This window comes from Prionailurus bengalensis, chromosome B3 (genome assembly GCF_016509475.1).
Source record: "Prionailurus bengalensis isolate Pbe53 chromosome B3, Fcat_Pben_1.1_paternal_pri, whole genome shotgun sequence".
Taxonomy (NCBI): Eukaryota; Metazoa; Chordata; class Mammalia; order Carnivora; family Felidae; genus Prionailurus; species Prionailurus bengalensis.
The window spans coordinates 962,793-982,625 of NC_057355.1; the positions used below are offsets into that span (position 1 = coordinate 962,793).

Sequence of the window (19,833 nt, forward strand, 5' to 3'; positions counted from 1 at the left end):
CACTTTCAAACTGTACCACGCAGGGGCGCCTGGCGGGCTCAGTGGGTTAAGCGTCCGACTCTTGATTTCAGCTCAGGTCGTGATCTCGCGGTTTGTGCGTTTGAGCCCCGCATCGGGCTCTGCGCTGACAGCGTGGAGCCTGCGTGGGATTCTCTCTCCCTCTCTCTGCCCCTCCCCTGCCTGTGCTCCGTCTCAAAAATAAACGTTTAAAAAAAGGTTTATTAAGACTACGTTCTGGGTGAAGATTTAGGTTAAATTGTTTTTCCGACTAGGTGTCCAATCTGGCACCTTTTATCGAGTAGTAAAAATTAACGTGTCCATGTGCTACTCACGGACCGAATTCTCCTTCTGGACACTCTGGGTGGCACATCTGTTTGTTCTTGGCTGGTGCACCTTCCAGTGTTGACGTGCATTCCCTTCACTCATTCATAAAATCTTAGCACGTCTCGGCCTTGTTTCCCTTCAGGTGAATAGAAAAGTGTCAAGCAGTTTTATGGAAAGTTTAGTTGGAAACGTACCAAATCCGTGTTTTTATTTTGGGCAAGAGTTCGCTCATTTATGTTGATGGAGAAGGTGGTTACTGCTCAGTTTACCCAAGCCCTACTTTTGCTTCTAATAATTTTGTCACTTTCTTGTATCTAGAACTTCTGTTACTTTTTTTTAATCTTTATTTTTGAGAGGGAGAGAGGGAGACACGGAATCCGAAGCGGGCTCCAGGCTCCGAGCCGTCAGCACGGAGCCGGACGCGGGGCTCGAACCCACAAACCCTGACCTCATGACCTGAGCCGACGTCGGATGCTTAACCCACTGAGCCACCCAGGTGCCCCCATACTGGTATCTTCTAAATAAGCCTTGTTGTCAACCCCCCTCCCACTTCCCCCCAAAATATCCTCAAGCCTTTAGCTCTCCAGGAGGCCCAAATGACGCGAAAGGCTTCACGGTAAGGAAACCATAAACCGCAGGACAGAGAGCAGAGCCCCAGCTCCTCCCGTGGACCCGGCTCCCTGAGGCCAAGGGCCACAGCAGTGAGTCCGTGGCCGCCTTCTGAACGGAGACCAGGAGCTCTCAATGGGGAAGGGGTGGTGTGGGGCTGGCAGGAGGGTCAGGCAGGTTGAGGGGCAGGGCTGGGGGTGGGGAGGTGGGACAGTCCTGGGGGGAGGCCAGTGGCTGGGGAGGGAGGCCACTGAGAGAGAGGCCACTGAGAGAGACAGGCAGGCTTCCGGGCCAGCGCCGGGCATCCGAGTGCCGACTCTGCCAAGCCCGGCACGTTTTCGCACCTCCCCGCCGGGGACAACCTGCCTCAAAGCCAGCCTGTGACGGTGACACCAGTGCCCTCACCGTCCTCCCGGCCAGGCAGCCCCTCGGGGCCTCCCTCTGGGGGGACGTGTGCCTGGAGGACAGACCGGGGCCACGCCGTGTGTGGCCCCAGCACACAGCACAAGCCCGCACGGGGAGGCTTCGCCAAGTGTTTATTGAACAAAGACCGCAGGGAAGACCGTCACGGGCGCTCTCCACACGTGAGAAGCGGCCCTGTGGGAGATAAAGACTGTTCGCGGCCGCGTGGGTTGGAGTCCGTTACAGGCACAGGGCTGGCGGCCACCTTTGCGTCAGAGGACACGGGTGGGACTCCTCCTCCTCAGGCCTGCAGGCCGGGCCCGGGGGCCAGGCGCCAGGCGGTGTCCCTGCCACCTCGCCCAGGGCAGGACTCCCTCCGTCAGTCCGTCTGTCCGTCCGTCCAGGCTCACACCAGCGGGATAGGGTAGGAGGCACAGGCCGCCAGCCCACACATGTTCTTTCCGCGCTCGATGAGGAAGTACCTGGGCAGACAGGGTGGGCGGGGGCCTGGCTGGAGCTTCCTCACCACAGACCTTTCTGGAAGGTTTTACCGCTCACCAAGATCTGGCTCCGGGGGTGAGGGCGTCTGAATTTACTCATAAAGCAGGAGCGCTGGGCTTACTTCATGGTCAGAAAACCTGACCTGACTTTGCGAAGACCTTTTCCTTGTCTCTCTTCGGCTGACATATTGGGTCCACACCCCACCTTCCCCAGAATGTTCCGGGGCTCCTTCTCAGCCCTGACCTAGGCCCTCACATAGTTATGTATGGTCTCTGTCCCCGCCCCACCCTGCCCTAGGACGCAGACTCTGGTGGGGGACAGGACAGAGTCCCCTCAGGGCATGCACCCAGGGCACCTCGTGCCAGCCCCTGGCTGTTAACGGTCAGGGAATAAGCTCGTTGCCTTGGTAACCTGCCCTCCCAGCCCGGTTCCCTCCCAGCAGGGCTCTATGCTGGTTCTGGTTCCGGCCACAGATCCCCCTGAGACAATGTTCCCGTTCCTGACACACGACTGTTAAGATCTGGGGCTCAGGGCAGGCGGGGGCTGCCAGGGACGTCTCTGGGGTGCGTGGGTCACAGTCTCGGGCCCCTCCCCGGGGGCCTGCACGGGGTCTCGGCCAACTGGCCCCTGCTCAGAAGCCACACACTCGACGGGGCGGCGACCCCTCCAGGGCCCCCAGACCCGAGCAATCACGCCCTTCCCAGCTGCTTACCCTTTCATCCCCCACTGGGGACCCCAAGAGTTTTTCACGATCCAGTAGGGAATCCCATCTTTTTCTCCATACCCAACAGCCAGTACCGCGTGGTTTACTTTATCTGGAGTTTTATGACAGGAAGTGCTGGAGAACGAAAATAAAAAAGGTTGGAACACACGGGAAGGACGAAAGCATCACCCCCGTCCCACGGTGGTCCTCGGAGGCTCCAAAGCAGTGTTCCTCAGTGCGGGCACCGGAGCCACGTAAGGAGACCGAACTCCGCTCACGGCGCGAGACACGTAGTCCCTCCGGTCCTCTCGGTTCCCTTCACACAAAGGAGCTCACGAGGGGCGCTGGCCCAGCTGCAAGCCCGGACGCTCTCTGACGCCTAATTCACAGCAAGAAGAGACCACCCTCCAGCTGCACCTGCCGTTTCTGCTGCACCCGCGCACCTGCGCACCCGCCCCCCTCCCGCACTGCGCACCTGTGCACCTCCCACACCCGTGCACGCAGCAGTATCTGGGGTGTTGCTATGTTGCCACTGAATTCATTTTTAAGACTACCTGTACTTGGGGCAAACGCACAGGTTTTCCGTGGACAACGGGGAACCAGTTTCCACAAGGAAATCCTAAGAAACTCAAGAGGACAAGAGGCGGTGCTGACTCGTCACTGGGCTGACGCCTGACTGGGTTCCTGCTCTGGGACAGGCCGGGGCAGGTGGCGGTGCACCTGCAGGGCCCGCAGCTCTGCTCCCGTCCCAGGGAAGCTTCGCTCGGCAGGAGGCCCCTGCCGGATGGCGACCCGGGGCTGAGGAGCCCGAGAAAGGCAGGCCTGAAACCACAAACCCTCAGTGTGGCTGGGGTGGGGCGCGAGGGCCGAATGGGGACCACACGGCAGATGAGCTCAGAGAAAGAAGGGCCAGATCACCGGGGTCCCCCAGTCCAGCCGACCCTGGACTGTGGACGGGGACACTGAGGAGGCAGAGGCTGGCGTGGCTGGAGAGCGCTCCACAAGGCGGACTCTGGCTCTGAGCGGAGGGCGGCCCACCGGTGGGGCACAAGGACACGTGGGTCAGAGCACATTTCTGGGCAGCGTTATGAGGGTGGGGAGGAGGCGTGTCGGATCTGAGGTCCCCACAGGGCACCCGCTTCAGCTGGCCGGACGGCCGTGGGTCCCGTGGGCCTGCTCATGACGTGGGACAGGCGGGTGGCCAGAGGCAAGGGTGAGGTGAGCCCCGTCCCAGAAACGCTCGGTTTTCTGAAGAGCGGTGTCGGGAGACTCCCGGCGCGGGGTCCCGAGGGCGGCCGCTTTCTCCTCCCTCTCTCACAGCTTCCCACCCTGAACGCGGGTGTTTTCGGCCACGGGCGATTCTTCCACCGACACAGAGGAAGCACTGTCAGCGAGCGGCCCAGTCTGTCCTTCTCCCCGCTCCTCGCCACGCCAGACTCCACGCCCGGAGCCGCGGGGCCCGAGTGGGCCGTGGGAAACGCCAAGCCCGCGGCGCCCTCGAGCAACGGCCTGGCCAGGAGTGGGGGACGCCCGCCCGGCCCCGGGCCTGTGGCTGCGGGCCTGCTCACCTGGAGTAGACGCCCTTTCTGTACATCATGAAGTCGTCGGTGACCTCGAAGGCAAAGCTCACGGGGTTGTACAGGGCCACCGCCTCCACCATCGCCTCCTCGTCATTCTGTGGACACACAGTCTCTGTCACCTCTGACCCCGTTCAAAACGTGCTCCTTCGTCCCAGGGTAGGGACGGAGGCTGGGGGCTGGGTGGGTACACGAGGAAGGAAGAGAAGACTGCGTTGGGCCAAAAAGCCACTAAGGGGTGGAGGCTGCACCCTCCACCCAGCAGACGGTGGGGGTTTTGCCTGAATGGCCCGGTTCCTGCCCTTTTTTATTTGGCTTACGGGCCGCTCTCCTGAAACCTCGGCTCCCCTGTGACCCTCCTTCCCTTCGCTGGGCCGGTCTGCTGGCGATCTCTCTTCCTAATAAGGAAACCCTCAGGGTGGGGGCCATGGGTGCAGGCGGGCCGGCTCGTTCTGTCACTGCGGTCCCCCGACAGTCCCTCCATGACTCCCCCTCCCCTGCCCACGGGATCCCTGCCCTCACAAAGCCAGCAAAATCAACCACCTCTCCCTCTGCCTGTGTCCTGGCGTGAAGCCAGCCGCGGGCACTTCACGTTGTGGGGTTGTTTGTTACGGCAGCATAACCTGGCTTATCCTGACTGATGCACATTCATACTCGGTGAATCTGCATTCACTCTCTCATGCACACGCTGATGGCACTCACACACGCACACCCCGTGTTGCGGGACGCGAGTCGCTGCCTGCAACTTACGGAGGAGGACATGGAGACAAGGCTGGAGCCCTGCACAGACCCAGGTCAGAGCCCCCGCGCCTGATGCTAGTCCCACGCTCTGCCCCTCCTGCCTCCCTCCCACCACGGTGACTGGGCACAATGATAAGACCTTCTAGGCAAAGTGCTAGGAGAGGAGGCTACGTGCTGCGCCCCGGCCCCCTCGTGATAACACAGTCCCCGTCAGAGGGAAGGATCCGGTACTCACGATTGTGATGTTGGCTACGTCCTTCACGAAGGCAATGGCCTTGCTGGGCTGGAATTTGCAGTCCCCGTCCTGTTCAGGCAAACGGTGTGGAACACGGGTGAGGGAGGCTCGACCCCAGGCTGGGACTTCAGGCCTCCCCCGAGCCGGCTGATGACGTCTGCGGAGCCAACGCCCCGTGCGCCGGGGCCGGGTGATGGGGTCACTTAAAAGGGAGTCAGAGGCATCCTTGTTCTCAAGGAGCTCACAGGGGCGGGACGGCCCGGCGCTGGCTTCGGCAGAGGTGGGCTCACGGGCACTCGGCGGGACGGAGGTGAGCGAGAGCCTGCCCGGCCGGGGAAGGGAGGGACGACTCAGCGGGTGGACCGAAGGAGCAGCTGTGTGACCTCCGACGGCCGGAAGGCGGACTCGAGTGAGGGTCTAGGGTGGGGACGGTCCCCAGACAGCCCACCGGTGGCCGGCAGGTTTTCAGGGGGTTGGTGCCGCTCACCGGTGAGGGGACACCGGTGGCAGGCGGAGCCACAGGTCTGGGGGAAGGACAGGGCTGTGGGCGGGGAGGACGTGGCCCGGTGACCCGTGGCGTGTTCAGCAGGCCTTGGGCAAAGAGGGTGCGGGTGCTGGAGGGCGTGCTCTGGTACCCACGGCAGACGGGGGGAGCAGCCGAGGCTGGCGCCGGGTGGGGGGGGACCCGGAGCGGCGGGAGGGCAGTGCTGCAGCCTGGAGGGGAGGAGGAGGCGCTCCCCGAGGCTGAGGGGTCGGCGGCGCGCAGCCCAGGCCACGAGGCCGTGCCACCCAGGGTTACCTGGCCCTTGTAGGGGTAGGTGTCTTCACCCATGATGCCTTTGTTGTACCGGATGTACTCGAACGCCTGGCTGGGGAGGCCCCTGTGAGAAGCACGAGCGGAGGTGTCTGCCTGAGCCGGCCCCGCCCCCGGCGGCCCCTGCAGGCGCTGGACCTCGACCGGGGCAGGGCCCAGCCGCAGGGGAGCTCTCTGGGCGCGGGAGGGGCTGGCAGGGCCGCCCCAGCTCCCTGGCCCCGGGACAGACACCCGGAGTCCGAGGACGGTCAAACATGTGTCAGGGGCACAGAGAGCCCTTGGGGGTCTCAGGGACCCCGGGCCCAGGCCCTTCTGCCAGGAAGAGCAAGCAGTCCCACCGGACGGCAGAAGGGACCTGCCCACGGCCTGCTCTGGCCGCCGCCGTGCCCGCTGGGCCCCCAAGCGCAAGGCGCTTTGCAAACATGACTGCCCAGCTCCTCCCGTGAACCCCGTGTGGCCCATACCGTTATTTCTTGGGGCTCAAAGACGCTGAACAACCTCCCAGGGACCCCTCAGCCACAGCCATGGAAAGAGGGCGGATGGTGGAACCAGACAGGCCTGGGCTCGGATCCCAGCTCTGCCGAATTCCGGCTAAGGGACCTTGGGCATATGACCGTCCCCTCCATGAAGCCGGGACGATCTCCTCCCACCGCTGACCCAACAGAAGCGGTCGTGGGAAACGAGGCGGGCTCTGGGCCCCCCGGGCAGGGACGCACCCTTGGCAGCCATGATTGTTGAAGTTCTGGGCACAGTCGACCAGCTGCTGTTCCGCCTGCAGGAAGGGGCGAGCGCGGTGAGCGAGCGCGGTGAGCGAGGGCTGGCGCACACCCCTGTGGCCTCATCGGCACTGTGTCAAGGCCGGTTACAAGCACCCAGGGTGGGGACAGCAGGTGTGCGGGGGCACGCCAAGGCCGGCGGGCGAGGGCGGGTGGCCGCTGGGTGCTGCCCGTAGGTGTGCACGGCGAGGCTCGTGTGCCCACGGTGGCAGGCCTCACTGGAGACCCCGCTCTGCCCTCCAGGCCCTGCCCCTCGCCCCGCTTGCCCTGGGGTCACGGGGTCAGCAGTCACACACACAGGCCCTGCTCTTCCCTCCTGTTGACAGCCGCGGCAGTCGGAAGAGCATGGCTCCCAGACGTGCCCCACCCCGCAGGCGCTGCTTTCTGAAGTCCCCTCAGGCCGCCAAGACCAGCGCCACCTGGGCACCACCCGGAACGGGCCCTTGGCTGTGTCCTGGGGAAACCTCATTCCTTTCCGGCAAAATGTCCGTGGAGACTCCCAGGCCGAACGTCCACAAGGCTGGGGGCCCGGTGCCAGCTGGGGCAACATCGCCACCGAGCCCCGAAGGAGCCTGAAGGCCCACCTGGCCCTCCTGCCAGGCCCTGGGGCCAAGCCACGACCTCCGTGAGTGGCCCCAGGGGCGGGCTGCTTACCAAAGACAGCAGTTTCCCGGTTTTGATGGCGATGGCGGACTCCAGGGCCCCCGTGGTGGAGAAGGTCCAGCAACTGCCACAGCCGCCCTAGAGAGGCCGGGGCGGGGGTCAGTCACAGGGACCCCAGGAGGCAGGCTCCCGTGCCCTCGGGCCCTTGCGGGGTCCCTCCTGTTACAGGTGGGGTGCCCGAGGCCTGCAGAGGAGCAGGAGCGGCTGCCAGCCACGGGTGCCTCCTAGCCCCGGCCCCTCGCTGACCAGGCCCCACGGCCCCGCTAGGGCCGGAGCCACCGTCTCTGGATTTCCTCCTCCTTCTGAATCTTATGCTCCTCCTCCACTCCCCATGGTTTCTCAGCAGGACTCGCCCAAGTCTTGTTTCCAGAACCTTCTCTGTCACCTCTCCACCTCCAACCTCACTCCACCCACTGGCCTCACGAGCAAACTAACAACTCCCCAAACCCTGTGTCGGCCCTGACCTGCACCGGGGCCCAGACGGTCCCACCCCACCTCGCCCACCTGCCAGTCACGGCCCGCCTCGGGGCGCCATGCGGGTCAGGCGCCACAGCTTGGCTGCCTGTGTGTCACCGCTGTGCCAGCCGGGGGTCACCTCGGTCCCGTCAACCGTAAGACGGGGCCGGCGCACCTGCCTCGCGGGGCTGTGCGAGGCGCAGACGGGGTCCTGTGGCTCGGGCCTCATGCCTCTTCCTCCCTGACTGGTCGGCCCCTGAGCGCCCCTCTCATCACCCCTCACTGCCCAGGGGTCAGTCCTCCGGCCTGGCCGTCCCGCAGAGGGCCTTCCTGCTGGCCTCTTCCTCCCTCCGTTCGGGGAGGACCCCGTCCGGTCAAGAAGACCTTGTCACGGACAAGGAGAAAATGTTTCTCAGCAAGAGTCTCAACGGAAGGCCAGTGTTCCTCGGGGGGTGGGGACTTCCCCCCATACTCTCTGGAGGGGAGGGGATGGTGTCGTTCTGGAGAAGGCCACCGAAGGCCGCTGCACTGTGACTTCTGGGGGAGGGACATCGTGGGCAGAGGGGACAGCAGGGGGCAGGGGCAGACTCCCCGGAACACGGCCGGCTGCCTCACAGCTTTGTGAGGGCAGGAGGCCAGGGCACTGCAGGCGGCGGCCGGCCGGAGTGTGCCTGGTGGGCGGGCTCCACGCCGCGAGCTGACCGCCTGCAGCCACCCAGCGGGAGAGGCTGGCCGGGCCTCGCTGGGCGGATGGAGGGTGGGAAGAAACGACACGGGGTGGCAGGAACGGGGTCCTGGGGTCCCATCTCCGAAGGGCGCAGAGAATACGATGTTCAGAGGGACTTTGTAGGAGACCTGGGACGCATGGGGAACCCTGGGCGTGCGGGGCACAGCCGAGCTTCAGTCTAACAAGGAGGGATTTTGTCTCCCTCCAGAGCAGCCCCCAGCATCACCTCACAGCCTCCCAGAGGCGGGGGGACAGGGGACAGACACAGATCTGGGGACACCTGCCATGCTCTGGGTTCTTCTGGGAATACTGTCTGCAAATGTGGCGATTTGGAGGGGAAGGGGGGGGTGCCGCGCATACCTGATTTTTCACTGGCGAGACATACTTCCCCTTTGTGCGCCAGTCCACAAACGGTGGGTAGGGACCAGTGCCCCGCAGGTAGTTACCTCTGGTGGCTGAGCAGTTCTGCAACAGCCAAACACAGTGTTTTCAGGGAAAAAGCGTGCAGTTAAAACAGAATCACCGACAGAGAAGGAGAAAGAACCATCCCGCCCCCAGCGACTGGGTCCAAACGCTAACAGACGCGTGCCTTTCAGAGCCCCGGCCGGAGAACCAGGTTCGGCAAATAAAAATGCAGTTCCTGCAGTTAAATTTGAACCTGACGTGAACGGTGAATAAGTCTGTTATTCAGCCTAAGTACTCCCTGTGCACGTTTACGCCATATTTACACCAAAAAGTTACAAGCTGTTTGCATGAAACTGAGTTTTAACTGCGCATCTGTATTTTCTGGGGCAACCCTAAGTCTGGGGTCCACGAGGCTGAGGCCACAGGTGTGGACGGAGGAACTGCTCCGAGCGGCCTCTCTGACTCCCCAAGAACCCCGGTGAGGGGGTGGGGTGGGCTCTGCTGAGAAAGGAGGGCAAAGGTCTGAATGGAAGCAGTCCCATCTGGTGACAACACACAACACCTACCTGAGGCTCCGACCAAAGATACTTGTGTTTTATTTCGGCAAAGCTCATGTCCGAAAACTGGTTCAGTCCCACTGAAAAGGAGAAGGAAAAACAAAAAACCCAAAGAAAGAGGGGCTCCTAAGCCTCTAAGAAACAGAAAAAACAAAGAGACCCACGTTAACCTGCGTCCCAAGTCTGCAGCAGCCGGTGCCCTCACGTGTTCTGAACGTGACGTGACCTAACACGCCAAGGTCAGGCGTGCCTGTGCCTCCGAACCGCCCGGGGAGCGTCTCAGCTGTGCGCGCGTGGGCTGCGTGGCAGGGATGTGGGTGCGGTTAGCGTGGGGGGGGGGGCCTGGGCACCCGGCGCCTGACACCCGGCCGGAGAGCCCGATGGCCGTCCGGGTGAAGAGCCTTCCACCGGCCGTCACCGCCGCACGGGGCGGGGAGCACTCCCATCTCCCCCCACAGCCCAGTGAAGCATCAGAGGCGTCGACGAGCTCCCCCAGGACAGCACGGCCAGTGTGGGCAGAAACGAGAGCCACGCACGGCTTTCCCGTATTACGCCTGCTGCCCACACTACGGTCAGCTGGCCCTGCCGTGGTTTCTGAGGCCCTGGATACACCGTGTGCACGCGCTTCTAGTGACTTCTCGCGACGCCACCCCGGAGGGAAGGCGGACGTCCCTAGAGGCTGCTCCTGAGTGCAGAGCGCCGAGGGGGGGCTGCTGGCCAGCACTCCAAGGGCCGGGCTCAGCATCGGGACGGACCCTCGGCGGGCAGGAGCGGGCAGGAGAGGGCAGGGCTCCTACACGGTCTCCTGTAGACCTCACGACCCGTGGGGGGGGGGGGGGCCGGTACCGTCCTGCATCACAGAGACTCTCGGAGCCCAGCAGAGCCGGAATCCGGGGTCCGCTAAGCACAGCTGCAGAGCCGGGCTCGGGACGTGCCCGCACGCTAACTCCCGGCGCGCCTTCCACCCTCGGGCGCCCCTAGCGCGCGTGTGTCCGGCCCTGAGACGCGGCCCCGCGGTACTTTTAAAGGTGTGGTTCCCGGCGTTGTGGGTGCTTATCCTCCTCCAGTTGCCGACAAAGGTCTGCAGCCTGCGCTGGTACTCCTCTGAGCTGTATCTCTTTTGGTGCTGGAACAAAACACATCGGGCGTAAGTCACGGAGACGAGCGGCGGCTCGCCAGAAGGAGGCGGTTCGTTTCCTAAGAGGAGGGCTGGAGCTGTCCTTTCCGCCTCGACCCTCGAGGGAGCCGTGCTAGTGGGCGGGCGCCGCTGAGGCGTCTGCTGAGGAAGTCAGGAGGTGGCCAAGCGCGGCCCTGCCTCCGGGGACCTGTGGCCGGAGCGACGGCGAGGGGCTGAGTCCCGGAGGCCCCGGGAGAGACGGGCCACGTGCAGGTCCTCCGCGGACGCACGGCCGCTGCCGGGTCAGGTGCCTGTCAGACACCACCGTCTCTCGGAAGCACCTGCACTCGTGTCCCCCAGACTGCCCCGCGGCCGGCAGGCGTCGCACGGCGATTGGGACGGAACACACACCTTGGAGGTGAACGCGCTCGCGTCGCTGAATCTTTCCCGCTTTGGCCAGCTCCTGTCCGGAAGGCCCCAGGGGCAGGGGGCTGGAAAATCCCTCCCCGTCGCCTCAAATCGGGCACAGCAGGGCGTGAGAGCAGGCAACAGAGAGGGGAAGAGCGGCGGAAAGAAGTTGGGCACTGACCTGGACCATCCATGACTTAAAGTGAACTTTCTCTGTAGAAAGGAAAAAAAAGAAAACAGATTAGGCCCCGGGTTCCTGGCCATGATGCTGGCCCGCAGCCAGGCAGGGCACTTTAGAACTGATTTGCATCTCAGGAAACTAGGCTACATTCAAAGCACCGAAAATGGTGTTGTGTCGCACAGAATGCCAAAAAGCCCTCAAACTCTCACCGCTGCTGCGGCTGCGGGAGCGGAAACGGCCGGTGGGTGTCCTCGGGGCGGCGCCCAGACGACAGACGGGGCCCCCCGGTACTCTTTTACCCCATGTGGGTGCCGGCTGCGCATCTGTGTTTATGTGGACCCCAAGGGCCAACAGATTTCTTCTTCAAGGGACAGATAACAGATAGCTCGGTCTCTGCAGGGTCCCGTGGTCTCCGTCACCGCCACCCCGCTCTGCCCCTGCCATGTGACCACCCTCCGGTAAAACGCGAGTCACAAACGCTGCCCCGCAGTGCCCGTACGCGGGGTTTTGTGTTGTCTGCAATTTCGCGTTATATTTCAGTGGCTGCGAAGGACGCATTCCAGCTTATTGTAAATACTGGCATTTTAATGGGGCGCCTGGGTGGCGCAGTCGGTTGAGCGTCCGACTTCAGCCAGGTCACGATCTCGCGGTCCGGGAGTTCAAGCCCCGCGTCGGGCTCTGGGCCGACAGCTCAGAGCCTGGAGCCTGCTTCGGATTCTGTGTCTCCCTCTCTCTCTGACCCTCCCCTGCTTGCACTCTCTCCCTCTCTCTCAAAAATAAACATTAAAAAAGATTTAAAAAGTATTCCAAATATACGCTATGAAAAATAATCGTTAAACACGAAAAACAAACTTGTATCAGAAGTGCACCCCCTCATGAGATAAACAGGACTTTACTAACAACACCCGCTCGTGGATTTATAGATTCATGAGTGAATATTTCCTATGTTTTCGAACGGGTCAGCATTAATTCTAGGAATAAATCAAAGGACTAAGAAATCCTGCTAAGTAAGCAGATCTTAACTGCCGATTGCTTCTGGGAATGGAAGGCAATTTTTAGAGCAAAGGCTCTCAATTCCTCTGTTCCTAATCACATGATGCTCTACAACCCCGTCAGCTGATACCTCTGTGAGGCCCTCTCTTCCACCTCTGTTTCCTTGAAGAACCAGCAACAGCCTTGAAGAAGGATTTGTTACCATCTGTCTTTGCTGCCTCCGAGGTGTTTATGACCACAAGGCCCAGACTTAGGGCAAGTGAGAGGTGCTCTCTCCCGGAAGATCAGTGTTAGCAAAAAGGATGTTTGGAAGTAAAGGGGCTGGACGCTGACCCCTTATCTGTGCCCCAGTCACTGGGAATTTCTCTGTGTTCCTCCAGGGACTGCCATCCCTCCCCTCACCCCCACCTTGAAATTCCCCCGGTTGAAGAGCACTGCTTCTCAGCATCCTGGCTTCCTGTGTGGGTCACACGCCTATTCAGAAACCAAGCTGTTGCCACTTTCCCTGGGAAAGAAACGCCCGTTTCTCCAGTACAATCCGGTGAAAGGTTTCAGAGGGTTCCCAGTCCTGGTTTTAGGGCCCTGTGCAGCAGGTGGTTTCAGAAGAAGACAGACCTCAACTCAGGACCAGGGTTTGAGGCCAGACGGAGTTTAGGACAACTGACTGGCCTCTTTGCCTCTGGGCGATTTCAAAATCAGCAAGCAGGTGTGACGAGCCTGGCCTATTCCTCATTCGCTGGAGGTCAGTGGGAGAAAAAGCCAGAGATGCTCTTGGGGCCGGAAGGACCTGCTGGTGAGCCCAGAGTCCCAACCTCGGACAGACCCATTTCAAACCTACTGTGACTTTTGAAGGGGGCATCTTCACATCTGCCCTGTCTGGGAGACTGTGCACGGGACAGCAAGAGCAGGGGTCAGCAAACTATGGCAAGCTGGAAAATGTTTGTTTTACACTTTCGAAGGATTGAAAAACATATACAACATTTTGTAAGACCTGAGAATCATCTGAGTTCAAATTTCAGACTCCAGAAATAAAGGTTTATGGGAACACGGCCCCGCTCACTCATGTACACACTGTCTACGGTTACCCTCACCAGCAGAGTTAAGTAGTCGCTACACACGGTGTGACCCACAAAGCCTAAAATATTTCCCATCTGGCCCTTACAGAAAGAGCTTGCAGGGCCCGGCTCTGGAGTTAGTACGGGTGCCTGTGCGACCGTCCACACAGCCACACAGCCGGGGCAGAGCACAGCCCTGGCCCCCGGGGGAACTGGGTTCTCCTCAGCCTGGGGCTGACCTGCAGCTGGCCCCCTCGCCCCCACCCAGGTTTGCAAGACCGGGGGGGCTTTCTAGCACAAATGTGTACAGAGGAACGAGGCAAGATTCTGAGCCAACAAGATTCAGCCTCCGTGATCTCTGTCCCGTCCCAAGGCTGTCCCTTGGCAATCCTCTGGGTGCAGGGCGAGCAGGGCAGCAGCAGGGAGGGCGGCAGGCTCGCAGGGAAGAGCCCTCAGCCCGGGGAGGTGCCCAGGGCCGCAGCAGCAGCAGAAGGGGTGCAAGAACAGAGTGCCCCGGGCCTAAAGGGCAGCCCTGGGGCCTGACCGTCCACCAAAGCGCTTGGAGCAGCGCCCTCAGGCTTCAAGGGCTAGAATAGGTCGCTCCTGCAAAGCCCATTCTACAGGACTCTCAGGGCAACTGTGGAGATCCCCAGGAAGTTGCCAGAAAGGCTGGAAAGTCCCTGCTCATTCCCGTAGGGGCACAGCCAATCCTCTACGTCCCCCCGCGGGACGTGGAGGCAGCGGCTTCTCCGGGGCTCCAGGCCCTGCAGGCGCCTGGGCCAGTGGGGCCTTGGACGCCCAGCCCACCCGCTCCTCTGGTCACGCAAGACGCCCTCTCAGCCTCCCCCTCCTCCCGGCCCCCTCCCCTAACGCAGTTCACCCCTCCCGGGTCCTGGGGCCGGGGAGAGGCCCTGCCTCACCGCCCCCAGCCAGGTGCTCCCCACCCCCGCCCGAGCCGGCCCGGCCTGGGCCCTCTCCCGCGGCGCCCCCTCCCCGTACCTAAGGAGCTCACGTAGAGGTCGGCGGCGCCGCAGGCCGGGGGTCCCAGGAGCCCCGCGCCCGCGCAGAGCAGCGACAACACGGCCCACATCGTAGCGGCTTGACCCGCGGACTGGCTCCGAGGGCTCAGGAGCGCGGCGGAGGCGGCTCCGGGGCGGGGGCGGGGGCACCGGGATGGGGCGGGGCTCCGGGGGCGAGGCGGGGCTCCAGGCGGGGGCGGGGGCACCGGGGGGCGGGGCTCCACGGGGGAGGGGCACCGGGGATGGGGCGGGGCGGCGGGGCGGGGCTCCAGGCGGGGGCGGGGCACCGGGGGCGGGGCTCCGGGACCCCGCTGCGCCCGATGAGGAGCCGCACCTGAGGTGCGCGCTCTGCCGCCTCTTCCTCCTACGGTGCAAGGAAGGCCTTCGCGGGCAGGGGTTGCTGCGGGGCAGTCACAGCGTGACCTCGTCTCCCTGCCCGCGCCCACCCCCGGATGCCCCTATCTCCACCGTCCGCCCCCACCCCCCGCAACGCCCCATCTCCCCCACCGGCCCCCACCCCCTGCAGCCCCTCATCTCCCTGCCTGGCCCCCTGCCCTGCAGCCCCCCATCTCCCCCGCCCGCCCCCGCCCCCTGAACTCCCATCTCTGGTCCTCATTAACCACGTTGGAATGAACTTACAAGTCATGTATAGTCTTCCTTCTTTCTGCAGATTTCCCGAATACAGAAAATGGCCCTGAAGCTGCTAATAGGACTTGTTTTGTGAGGCTCCCCCCGCCCCCGCCCACGTTGGGGGGCCATGTTCTTCACCTTTGTACTCGCCACAGGTTGTTCACCCCCCACCCACACTCCCATTTTATGGATGGGGAAACTGAGGCCCCAGAGTTTGTGGTAACTGTCCCAGGAAGCGTGTGTTGGGAATCTGAACCCAGGTTTGATCTACTGCAGTCTGTCATTCTCCATTTTTGCAGCCAGAGGCAATTTGGGGTGCGGTCAGGGCCTGTGGGGCCGTTCTGTCTCAGCTCCCACCTCTCTCCCCAGGGCTTTTCTCTCCCAAAGTTCTCAGCCCAGGCTGTGCTCTGAGGCCCCAGGGGAGCAGGTTGGGGGGGGGGGATGAGGGTTGTCTCCTAGGATCTGGCTGGTGGGTAGGGGCCCAGGAACGTGCACGGAAGGGGCCTAAGGGTGATCTCTTGCGGCGTGTGGATGCCGACTCTGCAGGAGAACCGGCATCGGTGCCCGCAGACTCTGTCCTGGAAGATAAAGCGGATCTTTGTCAGTTTGTGACTTTGCTCCCGTCTGGATGTCCCTCTGGTGCACTTTGAGGCAAAGATCTCGGATAATGCCCTGCAGTGAGGTTTGGTAAGTCCCCGGCCTCGGGAGGACGCACGGCTGGCCTCTCCCGCAGCAGGAAACACCGCACCTGCCCATCCCAGGCGCCTCTGACCTCTGACCCCAGACCTGCCCCCTGGGCTGGGGCCCCGGTGACCCTGTGGTGTGGATCAGGAGGGTGTGAGATGCAGTGAGGAAGGCGGTGGCTTGGTCAGCTGGAGACCGGTGTCTGGGTCTGGTCCCACTGAGGATTCACGGTGTGACCCGGGCAAGTGGTTTGCACCGTAAAAGTGACTCGCCCCAGATATGGGCTCAGTCGTGTGCCCTGTGTCCTTTGCTGCCCGTACTCGTTTTCGTGGCGGGTTTGTCTGCACGTCTGGCTCCCGCTGGGAATCACCTCTGGGACGGCCTCTCCGTGCTTCCGGTCCTCTGTACCTCTACAGAGGTGGCACTGGCAGCACAGCCCTGCTGGGCCCTCAGGCGGCGGCCAGAAAGTTCCGTCCTGGGTTATTTGTTCAGACACAGTCCAGGCACTGCTGTGAAGGGACTTTGCAGACAAAATCAAGGCTTTCAGCCAGCTGACGTTAACAGATTGTCCAAGGGCCCCAGGACAATCACGTGGGCCCTTCAAAGCAGAAGAGGAAGAGGCAGAGAGATGTGCCCGAGGAGGTCAGAGAGCTTGAATCCCAAGAGAGACGGCCCACCGTCGCTGGCTTTGAGTGGCGGACTCCAGAAAGTGCGAATGACCCAGCCGACAGCCACCCCATGGGGCTCCTGAGTTTGCTGGGTGGGTGGGGGTGGGGAGCAGGTTCATTCTCAGGGCCTCCAGAAAGGAAGACCGTGTGGGTGACCCCTTGATGTTGGCCATGTGGGATGGGGAACAGGGGATCCCGTCACCTCCACATGGACTTCTGACCTTGAGAACTATGAGATGATGTCTGTGTTGTCCTGAGCCCCTACCTGTGCGGTGATTCGTCACGCAGCAGGAGGAAACTCACCCAGCAGGTGAGACGTTCAGATTAACTGGTGCCTCTGGTGGCAGGTGGTGGGCACGTTCTCAGGTTCCCAGGCATGCAGAGGCTGGCACTCGTTTGCGCTTCTGGGGTCTGGGGGCTAAGAGAGGAGTCGTTACCTCCTTTATGGATGTGTTAGACCCAGTTCCGAGGGCTTTACGTGAACAAACTTTCTCATCCTCGCTATTGGTCCCCACTTTACAGATGAAATGATCGAGGCACTTAAGCGATCGCCTAAGGCCACACAGATAAGTGATGGAGCTGGGGTTCGAACCGCTGGCCGGCTGAACCCACAATTCTACGAAGTAGATATCGTCCCCTCGGGAGCAGGTCAATGACAGCGAGCCCCAGGCCTGCCCTCCTTTCTAATTAGCCATCAGCAGGGGTCGGGCAGCAACCAAACCTCAGCTCCTGATTCCTCGGGGATCACCCGCAGCCTGCCCCACCTCCCCGGCTGTGGTCACCTGTCAGAGTCCACCTCTTAGCAGACAAGTTGAGGGCTCGCCAGATTCATTTTTGCACCCCGCCTCTGGCGTCTTGTGATAGTAGGACCTGCATTAACAATGTAATATGACATAGTAAGTGCCACCGACGTGGATTTGCTTATTTAATGCCCATAAACCCTGTGAGGTTTGTAGGAGCATACATGTACCCACTTCTCAGATAAAGCAGCTGAGACGTGGGGAAGTTCAGTAGGCCTGCTGGCAAGTGATGGAGCTTTTTCCACAGCTACGTGCTGACTTTGTGTAGCGGGAAGATAGGGCGTTGGTTAAGTGGTCGGGTGGACGACTGTCTGTAGAGGGTCCTTTATGATAGAGTGGATAGAAGGAGCAATGGCTGGCTGGAGGGAGGGAAGGAGGGTAGGAAAGGAGGGAGGGAGGGGATGGAAGTATGGAAGGATGCATGGATGGTTGGATGGATGGATGAATGGATGGATGGTTGACTGGATGAATGGATAGATGAGTGGATAGAAGGAAGGAAGGAAGGAAGGAAGGAAGGAAGGAAGGAAGGAAGGAGATGGATGGATGGTTGGATGGATGGATGGTTGACTGGATGAATGGATAGATGAGTGGATGGAAGGAAGGAAGGAAGGAAGGAAGGAAGGAAGGAAGGAAGAAGATGGATGGATGGTTGGATGGATGGATGGTTGGATGGATGAATGGTTGGATGGATGAATGGATGGATGGTTGATTGGATGGATGGATAGATGAGTGGATGAAAGGAAGGATGGATGGATGGATGGATGGATGGATGGGTGGATGAATGGATGGATGGATAGATGGGTGGATAGAAGGAAGGATGGATGGATGGATGGATGGATGGTTGGATGGATGAATGGTTGGATGGATGAATGGATGAATGGTTGATTGGATGGATGGATAGATGAGTGGATGAAAGGAAGGAAGGATGGATGGATGGATGGATGGATGGGTGGATGGGTGGATAGATGAGTGGATAGAAGGAAGGAAGGAAGGATGGATCGATGGATGGATGGTTGGATGGATGGGTGGATGGGAGGGAGGAAGGGAGGAGATGGATGGATGGTTGGATGGATGGATGGTTGGATGGATGAATGGATGGATGGTTGATTGGATGGATGGATAGATGAGTGGATGAAAGGAAGGAAGGATGGATGGATGGTTGGATGGATGAATGGATGGATGGTTGATTGGATGGATGGATAGATGAGTGGATGAAAGGAAGGAAGGAAGGATGGATGGATGGATGGATGGGTGGATAGATGAGTGGATAGAAGGAAGGAAGGAAAGATGGATCGATGGATGGATGGGAGGGAGGGAGGGAGGGAGGAAGGAGATGGGTGGATGGTTGGATGGATGGATGGTTGGATGGATGAAGGGATGGATGGTTGATTGGATGGATGGATAGATGAGTGGATGAAAGGAAGGAAGGAAGGATGGATGGATGGATGGGAGGGAGGGAGGGAGGAAGGAGATGGGTGGATGGTTGGATGGATGGATGGTTGGGTGGATGGTTGATTGGATGGATGGATAGATGAGTGGATGGAAGGAAGGAAGGATGGATGGATGGATGGATGGATGGATGTGTGGATGAATGGATGGATGGATAGATGAGTGGATAGAAGGAAGGATGGATGGATGGATGGGAGGGAGGAGATGGATGGATGGTTGGTTGGATGGATGGATGGATGGGTGTGTGGATGAATGGATGGATGGATAGATGAGTGGATAGAAGGAAGGAAGGAAGGAAGGAAGGAAGGAAGGAAGGAAGGAAGGATGGATCGATGGATGGATGGGAGGGAGGGAGGGAGGGAGGAAGGAGATGGGTGGATGGTGGGTAGAATCAGAGGTGAGTGACTGAAGAGCTTGTCAAACGGGAAAGGTAAGGAATGCAGGAGGGAGTAAGTCTGCATCTGGGAGATTCATAGGAACTCGGGTCTTGTGCTGGCTCTGTCATCCACCAGGAGACACTCTGTCAACTTGATCCCTTCCTGTGCTGTGGATCAGAGAAGTTGTCCTGGAGATGTCCTCCAACTACGAGAGAGGCCACAAGTTAGTGTCCCGAGAAGTTAGCGAGCACCCTTGGTGAAGATGCTGCATCTGCAGCCAGAAGAAGGGCGAAGGCTTCCGGAAAAGTCCGGAAGCCGCGTTTCATCAAGGCCGCCAGGACTGGGATGAAGGCAGTATGTCATATACAAGGGAAGAGTTAGAATCCATCATTATTTTAGTTATTAAAATTTGACACTTTGTTCACGGGTTTTTTTTTTTCTTTTTGCTTTAATATTTGATTTTTAAAAACATTGCCCTAAAATATTATTTATCTTGGTTACTCCAGTTTTTGGTGCTCGGTTACATTTTGTGCCTGAGGGGTATGTGTCGCTTCATTCGCCCTCATCTTGGCCCCTTGAGGGAACCAGCAGTTTCTGGAATCTTCCGCAAGCCCCACACTTCTTTTTTTTTTTTTTTTTTTTTTTAAATTTTTTTTTTTCAACGTTTATTTATTTTTGGGACAGAGAGAGACAGAGCATGAACGGGGGAGGGGCAGAGAGAGGGAGACACAGAATCGGAAGCAGGCTCCAGGCTCTGAGCCATCAGCCCAGAGCCTGACGCGGGGCTCGAACTCACGGACCGCGAGATCGTGACCTGGCTGAAGTCGGACGCTTAACCGACTGCGCCACCCAGGCGCCCCAAGCCCCACACTTCTGTGCAACTTACTCCTGCTTAGTTCGTTTTGCTCTTGCGTCTGGGGGAGGCAGGAGCTGGGGGGCCAGAGCCCAGAGCATGTCTGCCT

At 60.5% G+C, this 19,833-nt stretch overlaps 1 protein-coding gene across 3 annotated transcripts; it reads right to left on the reverse strand.

Annotated features, from left to right (window-relative positions):
* Nucleotides 1-201: 201 nt before the first annotated feature.
* Nucleotides 202-14,413, reverse strand: CTSH (cathepsin H). 3 transcript variants are annotated; one of them, XM_043554601.1, is made up of 12 exons: nt 14,244-14,397; nt 11,197-11,228; nt 10,511-10,616; nt 9,500-9,570; nt 8,889-8,993; nt 7,337-7,423; nt 6,623-6,678; nt 5,892-5,973; nt 5,093-5,161; nt 4,108-4,214; nt 2,549-2,674; nt 202-460 (listed from the first exon to the last, which is right to left on the reverse strand). In XM_043554601.1, exons 1-12 carry the CDS (start codon nt 14,332-14,334, stop codon nt 427-429), a joined length of 966 nt encoding a protein of 321 aa, XP_043410536.1. In that variant the 5' UTR covers nt 14,335-14,397; the 3' UTR covers nt 202-426. The 3 variants fall into 3 exon arrangements, with proteins under 3 accessions (XP_043410536.1, XP_043410535.1, XP_043410537.1); XM_043554600.1 differs by lacking the exon at nt 202-460 and adding an exon at nt 1,453-1,817 and having other exon boundaries at nt 14,244-14,413; XM_043554602.1 differs by lacking the exons at nt 202-460; nt 2,549-2,674; nt 4,108-4,214; nt 5,093-5,161 and adding an exon at nt 4,230-4,514 and having other exon boundaries at nt 14,244-14,401.
* Between the last annotated feature and the right edge of the window lie 5,420 nt (nt 14,414-19,833).

What these genes read in the sequence shown, in the direction of transcription:
- CTSH (XM_043554600.1), bottom strand. Translation starts at nt 14,334, where the DNA reads ATGTGGGCCGTGTTGTCGCTGCTCTGCGCGGGCGCGGGGCTCCTGGGA. An exon ending in AACAATCATGGCTGCCAAGG is followed by an intron (nt 5,974 to 6,622) that starts GTGCGTCCCTGC and finishes TGCTTCTCACAG; the next exon opens with GGGCCTCCCCAGCCAGGCGT. An exon ending in ACGTAGCCAACATCACAATC is followed by an intron (nt 4,215 to 5,092) that starts GTGAGTACCGGA and finishes GTGTGTCCACAG; the next exon opens with AATGACGAGGAGGCGATGGT.